At 50.3% G+C, this 10,774-nt stretch overlaps 1 protein-coding gene across 1 annotated transcript; it reads left to right on the forward strand.

Annotated features, from left to right (window-relative positions):
- Positions 1 to 1,345: 1,345 nt before the first annotated feature.
- LOC110138178 (keratin, type II cytoskeletal 2 oral-like) lies at positions 1,346 to 9,608 on the forward strand. The gene is given in 10 exon segments (XM_070454841.1): positions 1,346 to 1,542; positions 1,544 to 1,889; positions 2,981 to 3,207; positions 4,325 to 4,385; positions 5,082 to 5,177; positions 5,948 to 6,112; positions 6,220 to 6,345; positions 6,997 to 7,217; positions 8,815 to 8,849; positions 9,265 to 9,608. Coding segments are annotated over 10 exon segments (1,818 nt in total).
- Positions 9,609 to 10,774: the final 1,166 nt, after the last annotated feature.

Here is a 10,774-nt window from a genome sequence, read left to right on the forward strand (position 1 = left end):
CTCTATAGCCAAGGGTCCTCCATTCCCCTCACTCCCTGAGCCCAAAAGGAACACCCATCTTTAGACCAGGGCTTCCCAAACTTCCCTGATCATAAGGATTATCTGAAGGGCTTCTTAAGAATACAGACACCCAAATCCTTCCTCTGAAGATTTACATTCCATAAGACTGGGTCTGGATTATTTATATACTTAGATACTGGTCATCAGTTAACACACATTCTTGGTGTGCTTGCCCTACACACAGGCTGGAGATTCAGAATGAGCAGGACTCAACTCCTTCCCTTGACAAGCTCAGGACCCAGAGGTGTCCTGACAAATAAACAGATAAGGATACTCTGAATCAGGGCCATGGTGGGAAAAGCACAGAGTGTGGTGGGAAAAGAGGGAGGGTCATCTAACCCAGACCAGGTGGTGGACGGGGAAGGGGGTCAAAGGCCACCAGATCTGATACAGCATGCTCTCTCATTCTAAGATGATGAATGGGGTCTTTGAGCTGACTCCATCAGCCAACTGGTCCCACATTCTGCCCTCCCTTGCTTCTGGATCCAGAAATCACCTGCTGCTGGTCTAGGATGGTGGTAGAGGGGCTGGGTCTGAGACTCCTCTCCGTATGCATCCCCTTCTTTGCAAGCTTCACACTTGCTGCATATCTGACCTTCATTGCTCCCACAGGTCAGACATTTTATCTTCACCTGTGTTTCCATGAGAGCAGCATCTCTCAGCTCACATGACAAGCTGGCTTAAGGGACGATTTCGCAGAGGTGGTGCCAGAGTAGATCCTGTGGGGTCAGTGCACCTCTCATCCCTCCATCCTCCTTACCCTGAGCCCTCCTCTGGATATTTCTTTGAAGTATTATGGACATGCCATGGAGTGGTGGCACTCTGCGTGCGGGGAGGGACTCAGGTCACCTGGAAAAGGTTGTCTGGTCCTCAGCCTGGTGTCACGGAGCTCAGTAGCTCCTGACCCCCTGGTATCAAACCCCCTTTCATCCTGCTGGATCAGGTGCTGTTTGAGTTCCCTGAGACCCTTGAGGAAACCCATGGAGGGAGGAGATCTCCAGTCCTTTGTCAACCGAGGCAAGTTTGGATGATTAAGCTAAGAGAGCAAAGTCATTTTGGTCCGGGGGATTATTTTTGAGGTGTGTTTGCAAAGTGGAAGTAACTTACTGCCTGGGAGGCAAACCAAGCCCAAGATGACTCTCAGCTAGTTGCTTGCCTCTCCTTCTTCCAAGCCAAACCCCTTGGTATATAAAGACCAGTCTCCTCTGTTGTCCCCATCCTCTGTCCTCATCCCTCTTGCAACTCCTGCTAAGTGATCGCTAGCTTGCCTTTGAGCTCTCCCACCATGAACAGACAAGTTTGCAAGAAATCCATCAGTGGAGGGAGCCAGGGCTTCTCCGTCTGCTTTGCCGTGGTCCCCAGCAGCAGCACCAGGATGAGCTGTGTGGCCCGCTCTGGAGGAGCTGGCAGGGGGGTCTGTGGGTCCCGGAGCAGAGCAGGCGGCTTTGGCAGTCGCAGCCTCTACAACCCGGGTGGCAGTAAGCATCTCCGTCAGCGTGGCTGGCGGCTCCCGGGCTGGTGGCTTTGGGGGAGCACGCAGCAGCTGTGTCAGTGGCTATGGAGGTGGTTATGGAGGTGGCATTTGTGGAGTTAGAGGAATGGGCAGTGGTTATGGAGGGGTTGGTGGTTTTGGAGGGACTAGTAGCTTTGGTGGGCCTGGTAGCTATGGCTCTAGTGTCTGCCCTGGGGGAATCCAGAAAGTGACCATCAACCAGAGCCTCCTGCAGCCCTTCAATGTGGAGATTGACCCCCAGGTTGGGCAAGTAAAGGCCCAGGAGCAAGAGCAGATCAAGACCCTCAACAACAAGTTCGCCTCCTTCATTGACAAGGTGAGGGCAAAGCCCAGAGGTTCTTGGAGGAGTTGGGCTGCCCAGGGGGATGGTATAGGAAGATGCCCATGGGACCTGCCAGGCCTAGAGGCAGGGGTTCCAGCTTCCCATGCTGGTTCTACCTTGGCCCCTACAGGACAGTCAGTATGCCTCTCTTGCTCTACAGGCCCTGTCTTCCTAGCTGTGAAATGGGAGAAGGGTTTCATCTCCTGATTTTCTTCTTGGGACAGGGCTCAGGAAAGTGAAGTGAGAGTCCAGGAATGCTCTTAGCTCTTTTTAAGAAAGGAGCATTAACCATGAAATTATTATAGCTAGCTTTCAGTGACCCTTGAGGAGCAATTACTTGGTAATCCAAACTAGTTGACAACCAAACCTGCATTAGGAGGAATCTTAGGATTGCCTCTCAGTGATGAGTAGTGGAAACTGACTTACCTTCTAGATGATGCTATGCTTCAGCCCACATTACACCAAGCTGTCCATACTCGGGCAGGGAAAGGTGTGCTGGATGTGAAGGAAAGAGCCTGGGATTTGAAGTTAAACTGAAGTTAGCTGAGTAACTGAAAGGGGAAACAAGTAAGGAGAATAAGAAAAACTTAGGAAAAGTTAGACCTCATTGACTATTTTCCCTGCTTGAAGGGAGGTAAAAAAGCTTTCCTTTAAAAGATGATGATAAACACCTTTATTTGTGCAGGTCTCATTTAGGTGTATACTGAAGGATTCCAATAGGCTTGATGATGGCTGGGTTTGTCTCTTAGTTTTGTCACTTAGTAGCCACCTCACTTTGGGCAACTTATTTAAGCACTTGGAGCCTCAGTTTCCTTATCTTCAAAATGGAGATAACACCTCCTTTATAGGTAGTTGTATGGGAGGATTAGATGAGTTAGACTATGAGAAAACAGTATTCAGGAAGCACTCAATGTATCTCTTCCTCCTTTTCTAAAACCTCATCCTTATCAAATTCCTGAAAACAAACAGAGGCTCTTGAAGATTGGACAACCGGGTTGAGTTTCCATATATCGAACCCTTTGGGTTGGATGGCCCCACCTGGCCAACTCAAGAAGCTGACTCTTTCTGTACCTCCCCTGCTGCAGGTGAGGTTCCTGGAACAGCAGAACAAGGTCCTGGAAACCAAGTGGGACCTGCTCCAGCAGCGGACCGCGGGCTTGGCCTCCAGCTTGGGCTCCAGAGGCCTGGAGACTTTATTTGAAAGCTACATTAACTGCCTGCGCAGGCAATTGGATTCGGCTCTGGTGGAGAAGGGGACTCTGGAAGGAGAGTTAAGGAACATGCAGGACCTGGTGGAAGACTTCAGAAAGAAGTGAGGGCCCCAGCTGGGGAGTTTCCCCTCCTGGGGGATTAGCAGGGAGGTGTGGTTCCAACTGAGGCTTTTTAACTGTTCCTGACTGTACCTTCAGTCAGGACTTGTGGATGGAATTATTGAGTGTATGAGAGGGTGAGGACTGAGACTTCCAAGTGGCTGATGATGCCAGACTTGTCAGTCTCCAGGCAGGGCCCTTCTATACCAGCCCAGATGGATGAGAGTCCTCCCAGAGCTCAAAGTCCTTTAGACTGGAGGGCCCTCCACACTTTGCTGTACCAAGGCAGCACCCTGGAAGCCCATCAAAAATGCAAATTCCCCTGCTCTGGTCCTAAATTCTGAACCAGTGGGTGGGGCAGGTCCCAGGGGTTCCAGGCAGACTGCTGTAAAGTGCACTTCTGATGTGTCCAGCCCATTCCCATTTCTGCAGCTTCAGTCAGCTCCCTCTTGCATGTTTGCAATTATGGCTGACATCCTCTGAGGTCTGCAAGAGGTAAACGGGACCTCTCAAGATGGGAAGGGGCCTCCAGACATCCCCGGGGGTCAGGACCTGCAAGAAGGGGAAAGCCTGTTCTGGGGAAGCCCCATTCCACTCCATATGCACAAGCTTGTGGGCACCTGCTCAGATTAACGAGAAGAGAAACAGAACAGAGGTTGAAACACCCAGGCTGAGCAAATATCTCTCTGGGCTTATCTGCCCACATGCTTCGTGATGTCTCTAGAGCTGGGCTCCTCCAAGTCTTCCCCTCCCCTGCCTGCCACTCCTTGGCATGTCACTCAGACCTAGAGGAAGATGGTCGAGGCAGCAGCCTGAGCTCCGAAAGGCCTCTAGGCAGGACTGGCGACATCAGTTTGGGGGTTCAGTGTGAAATGAAAACTCAGGGCCCTTGTCAAAAAATTATTAAGAATTTCAAGATTGGGTCAACAGAGCTTTAAACCAAGCATAAGGACATTCTGAACCCAGGGCTCTATGTAACTATGGGTCGCACACCCTTGAAGCTGGTCCTGTCCCCTGGTGAGGAGATTCTGCCTGAGTTCTTAGGAGCCTCTTTTTTTGTTTTTTTGTTTTCAATTTCTGAAATGTCAATGTCCAAACGCATGGCTCTTTCTGTCCCAGGTATGAAGATGAGATCAACAAGCGTACTGCTGCAGAGAATGAGTTTGTTGGGCTCAAGAAGGTGAGGAATCTGGGACAATGGGAACCTTGGCTCCCTTTCTGGGTGTGGATGTCCCTGGTGGGAGAGCAGAGCCAACTTCTCTGGGGCCCTGTGACCTTATGCTCTGTGGGCTGTTTACATCTTTTCTTGCATTTTTGGGGAATGAGGTGTTTGATGAAGGAAGCTGCTCTGAGTATGTTACTGGTGGGAATGACATCTTATAATGTGACCAATGAGCTGATTGGTGATGTGAAGTAATAATGTAGGCTTTATCTATAGCATTAAACAATGATTTCAGCCTACAAGTGTACCCTGGATGTTATAAATAAAAACAATCAGCAAATACTGGTAGCTTGTGTCAGCTAGTCATCATAAAGATGAAGTTGTGAAAAGAATGCCTTCCTTTCTCTTCAGGAGGCTGGGTTTTTGGTCCTACCTAACTAAAGTCATATATTGGATAAATGTGATTTTGCTACCCTTACTCTGTACCTGGCTGATGGGGTTATGTTTTGTTAAAGCATTGGGATTTGATTGGCCAAGGCAATTAAAAGGAAGAAAACCATTTTTTCTTTTTTTCAAAAAAGAGAAGTCATAATTAGAAAGAGGAATGGGGGAGGGCAACGAAGAATGATGAAGACTCAGTGCTGTGGGTGGAGGGGGAGCAGACGGTCACATTCTTTTGGTTTCTGACTGCCCTCCTCCCTTCCTCTCGCTCAGGACGTGGATTCAGTCTTCATGAACAAGGTGGAGCTTCAGGCTAAGGTGGACAGCCTGACAGATGAACTCAACTTCCTGAGGACCATCTATGAGACAGTGATTCCTTGGTTGGCCAAGCCCCAGAGCCTTCTTATCTGCATCTTTCCAAGCATACTTCCCAAGTGTGACATCAGGGGACAGTCACGTGCCAGGATGGGGCTTCCTAGGTGGCTCAGTGGTAAAGAATCTGCCTGTAAGGCAGGAGACGCGGGTTTGATACCTGGATAGGGAAGATCCCCTGGAGGAGGGCATGGCAACCCACTCCAGTATTCTTGCCTGGAGAATCCCATGGACAGAGGAGCCTGGTGGGCTACAGTCCATGCAGTCACAAAGAGTCGGATGCAACTGAGGGACTGAGCACATGCACGCACATGGCAGGACACTCACAAAACCAGCAGTAGGGCTCAGACCTCTCAGCTCTACTCCACCCAGGAAATGCCAGCTTAACTCCTCACAGTTGCCTAGACCTGGCTCACAGGGCCATGGTCCCTCTCTGTCCCCTACTTACCCTCTGTAATTGGCTCTAACCCTCTGGCTCTTAACCCAGTACCACAGTGAGCTCTTCCAGAGGACCCCTCCTTACTGCAGTCCCCTGGAAACCCACCCGGTAGGCTGACAATCTTATTATATAGGTGTTGTTCCTTTTTCCTTTTGTTTTGTTGTCTGGTATCCTTTAGGCTGCAGCCGGGCCTGAAATGCAAGCTGATATTTCTAACTCTCCCACTCCTGGCACCCTTGTTGGTGGGGTAGAAGATTCTTGGACCTCCTTATTCTCAGCATCTCTTGAGGCCAGGAGATGGTGAAAGCGAGCTCCATGTTTCCCACAGGAATTGACCCAGATGCGGAATCACCTTAATGACATGTCTGTGGTCCTGTCCATGGACAACAACCACTGCCTGGCCCTGGACAGCATCATCAGTGAGGTCAAGGCCCAGTATGAGGACATTGCCCAGAAGAGCAAGGCCGAAGCCAAAGTGCTGTACACGACCAAGGTGGGAGCTCTCATCTGTTTCCACACTCTAGCTGTAGGTCCGCTGACCTCCATCAAAAGCGCTCCAACAGTTTGCAAAGTTGTGATGATGGGTTTCTCTTCTGTCAGCTTGGAGAGCTGGAGAACAAGGCTGGCAGGCATGGGGACGACCTGAAGAACACCAAGATTGAGATCATGGAGCTCAACCGGATGATCCCAAGGCTGCGGGCTGAGATTGAGAATTTCAAGAAGCAGGTGGGTTTGGGCTGAGTGGAAAGTCCTGGAGGTCTTCTGGGCCCTGAGGAGGAGGAGAAGCAACAGCTGGGCCTCTGTCATAGGCCTTCTCAGTCCTTTTGTGGTGTTGCCTGCGGGAGAGCCTGGTCTTTGGGACACTCTTCTCCTCGATTCTCCTCCTGGAGGTTGGGCTTCTCAGAAGGCTCCTTCAGGAGAGATGGTTGTCCATTCTGGTTTGCCCAGCAGCAAATCTTCCAACTGTAAGGGAGGCTTTAAACACTCAGCTCTCAGTAGGATCTGCCCTCAGTGAGCTATTTATTATGCACTTCATGTAACCTTGAAGACTAATTTGTATCACTGGAATGAAGTGATTAGGAAAGACAGTCTTTTAACAATCTTAAAAAAAGAGAACCATTCACCAGACTACTGCCACCTTAACCAGCAAATTGGTGTTCCTCTTCTTGATGAGACATGAGTTAATTTAAAAGGGCCAAAGAAGAATGAACCAACTGTGACCCTGACTTCTGTTTTCTGAGTATGCTCCACTGAATTTCTAAGAAGGGGAGGAAGGGAAAGGGAGGAATTTCTTGGGTGCGTAAGAGACATTGGAAAGATCAGCTGTTTGCTTTCTGGTCACTAGGCTAAACAGTCTCTTAACTCCCTCTTTCCTAGAATGCCAACCTGCAGAACGCTATTGCTGATGCTGAGCAGCGTGGGGAGCTGGCCCTCAAGGATGCCGACACCAAGCTCCAAGAACTGCAGGATGCCCTTCAGCAGGCCAAGGATGACCTGGCCGGGCTGGTGCATGACTACCAGGAGTTGATGAACATCAAATTGGCCCTGGATGGGGAGATCGCTATCTACCGCAAGCTGCTGGAGAGTGAGGAGTGCAGGTGAGGGGCTGTGGGGTCATTCCTCCAGAAGTGAGTTCAGAGTGACCTTTGAAGTGGAGAAAGGGAACAAGGTTACAGGGAGAGGACAATAGGTAAGGAATCTCTTGAATGACAGAGTTGAGGATTCAGGCCCCACTATATATATATATATATATATATATATATTGACAATCATACTTATCTCACACTCTGATTTACCTTAGACATCAATACTGCATTACATATCTCTGTTAGGTGACAGAGGATGAGACAGTTGGATAGCATCACTGACTCAATGGACATGAGTTTGAGTAAACTCCAGGAGATAGAGAAGGACAGGGAAGCCTGGTGTGCTGCAGTCCATGGGGTCACAAAGAGTTGGACATGACTGAGCGACTGAACATCTCTGTTGAGCCTCGCTCTATATGCAAATGGAAGGGAAAGTCTTTTGGGCTTATAATAAAAGTTATAGTGCTGTCCACTGGACCTTTCTCAGATGATGACAATGTCCTATACCTGTGCTATTTAATACAGTAGCCCTTAGCCACTTGAGCACTTGAAATCTGGCTAGTGCAGCTGAGTTTTACATTTAATTTAATTTAAATAAAATAGCTTCATGTGGGGAGTGGTTACCATGCCGGACAGCACAGTATAGACATCCCTGAGGCTGAGTCTATATGGGAAGGTGGCTGATACATACATACTCTGGAAAAATAACACAATATCAAGTAGTAGATTAAGGGCTCAGTAAGTGGATGTCAAATTCCAAAGGGGTGTCAAGAATTGAAAGATCCTTCTAATGACTAGCTGCTCCATGAATCCTGTGTTCAGAGCCTCTGTCTTTAGGCAGCTCCCAATCTGATGGAGGAAGTGGAACACACATGTGAGAAGAAAACTTAAGGATTTTTTATGTCTCTAAGAAAAGGAGTGAGAATGCAGATGGAGCTGTGTCTATTGGGAATTGTGGGATGAGGAAGGAGTGAACGACAACAGTGGGGGGCACACTGGCAAGGCGTGCAGACATGTTCCATGTCTGCGCAAACATGCTGTCATGCCTGTTCCATGAACAAGAATGAGGCACAGGAAAATGGGGAGTGTGGGCAGGACATTTCCATCATGTGTTGAGTGTCAGCCCCTCTCGTATATTACCCATCTTGAATAACCATTACCACCACCACCACCCCAGGAGGGCTCACTGGGGAAGACATCCCGGAAGAAGAGAGGTAGGAATAAGAAAGCCAGGCCTGGGTGAAGGAGGGGAAGGGCATAGCTAAGGCGGGAACATGGTCTCAGGAGGTGAGGAGAGGTGAGGATGGGTTAATCAGGGGGGTGTTGGGTGATGAGTAGTCTGTCTGGAAGACAATCTGGGAAATTAGTGAAAGACGATGGGAAGATGGAGAGATGGTGATTGGTGGAGCTGCTGGAAGGCTTACCCCTCTGCAGCAGCCCCTTTTCCTGGGGAGATCTGTGTCTGCAAACAGACTCAGAATAGCCTTTCTTCTTTTGGGAGCTTGACCCCTATGAGGGCAAACGGGAGGACATAGCTCCCAGGGTTATGGACCCTGAGCTCTTCGGCTAAGGACTCATTGCAGAAATAATCCTCAGCTCCTCTTTTTAGGATGTCTGGAGAGTGTCAGAGCGCTGTGTGCATTTGTAAATAGCCTTTCAAAAACTTTCTCCCTGGGATGCAAAAAGGGCAACTAGAAACATCCTAACTGACATTTGGGTGGGAAAGCCTGACCCATGCAAGGCGGCCAGGCCACCAAAGTGTGCAGGGCCTCAGGCCACGGCCACACTACTCTGCTCCTGGTGCAATGTGATCAACTGGCAGGCCAGAGCTGAAGCCCCTGCAGTCCCGGGGAATTCTTTATGTTGGAGAACCAGAAATTCCTGTGGATACTTCTGCCTCTTATTCCGGGGGAAGGGGGCCAGAGGGCCAGGGCTCACTCCTGCTCTTTACCCCCTGAGGCCTCAGAGAACCGAGTAACTTTCTCTGAGTCACACAGCCAAGCAGGGTTGGGATCCAGGCCCAGGGCTCGAGGCTGAGTCGAGTGCTTGTCCCGCTTAGCGGTGGTCAGCAACGTCACCAGCACAGACACCAGCCCTGGTGGAGGCCGTGCGGGATTTGGAGGGGTCACCCGTGGCAGTGGCGGTGGCTACAGAGGTGGCGGCGGCAGCGGCAGAAGAGGCAGCAACAGAGGCAACAGCGGCAGCTACGGAGGAGTCGGCGGTGGCAGCGTTGGGGGCAGAGGCAGCGGCGGGGGCTGCCAGGCCTACAGCAATGGGAGCAGTGGCTCTGGGAAACAGAGCGGCATCCAGAGCTTGGGAAGCACTGGCTACAAGTCTGGCGGTGGGGGCGGCACCACCATCTGCTTCACTCAGACCACCAGCTCAAACCAGCTTTGCAAGTGATCCTTTGGCAGGGGGGTCAATCTCCACGCCCACTGGGTCCTCCTCAGCTTGTGACAGCACTTCTCCCCTCTCTGCTTGGCATCAACAAATGCCAACCCCAACCTTGCTTTTCCTCAAGCTCCTGGGAGAAGCGGTTGAACTTCTTCCTGGCTCCTCCATCCCCAAGACCTCTTCTAGGCTAGGGAGGTCCTGCTGCTAGTCTGGAATGATGATGCCCCTAGATGCACCCTTGTAAAGGCCCCTGACTTTGGACAGCAACACCTCAGCCCAGACAAGTGTGGGTCTTCCCAGCCTGGCCTGTTCCCGCCCTGGCCCATCTCTCTTGGCAGTTGATGGTCTGAGGCTGGAATGTTTCCGCCCCTGCCTGAGGAGGGCAGTGCAGTGGGGCTGCTGCTAGAGGGTAAATGGTTAAGACCTCCGGACTGTTGGTCCTCAGGGTTCCCGCCCCACATCTGGACATCATATCCTGACTCACCTCTGGCACCTTAATTCCCTGAGCTGTGGATCCTCTGCTGATGGTTGTTGTACTTTCTTTTCCCAATAAATTGCATTGTATTTCATATTCTGGTGTTTGGCTTTCAAGGAGTCACAGAATAAACCAAGGTCCCAGAATAGATGGAAATCAGGGATGGATGGCGATCTCCTAGAAGGGTAGTAGTAGGTGTAAAGGACACTGCATAGTCTTGGCTTCCCCTCTATCCATTTGGTTGTGTTCTCGTGATAGGACTGGTCAAGAGTATTTATGTTGCTTCAGTGGGAACTTCCCACTCCCAAGGAGCCCTTCCCACCCACTCTCTTGCCCCCACTGGGTCGCTGAGACCCAGTCTTGGTAGAGGAATGTTTTGCAGTTCATCAACGTAATAGATTCCAGTGGGATTTGGTTCCTTCCAGGTAAGAAGCAAGGGTTTCCATGGTGGTTCAGATGGTAAAGAATCAGTCTGCAACGCGGGAGACCCAGGTTTGATCTCTGGGTTAGGAAGATCCCCTGGTGAAGGGAATGGCAACCCACTCCAGTATTCTTGCCTGGAGAATTCTATGGACAGAGAAACCTCATCCATGGGGTCACAAAGAGCCAGACACAACTGAGACACTAACACTTTTGCTTTCTTTCAGGTAAGAGGCAGGAGTGCTACACTAGTGAGGCTCACACCAGATAGACGTAAAAT

Source organism: Odocoileus virginianus, chromosome 24, assembly GCF_023699985.2.
Source record: "Odocoileus virginianus isolate 20LAN1187 ecotype Illinois chromosome 24, Ovbor_1.2, whole genome shotgun sequence".
NCBI classification, from domain to species: Eukaryota; Metazoa; Chordata; class Mammalia; order Artiodactyla; family Cervidae; genus Odocoileus; species Odocoileus virginianus.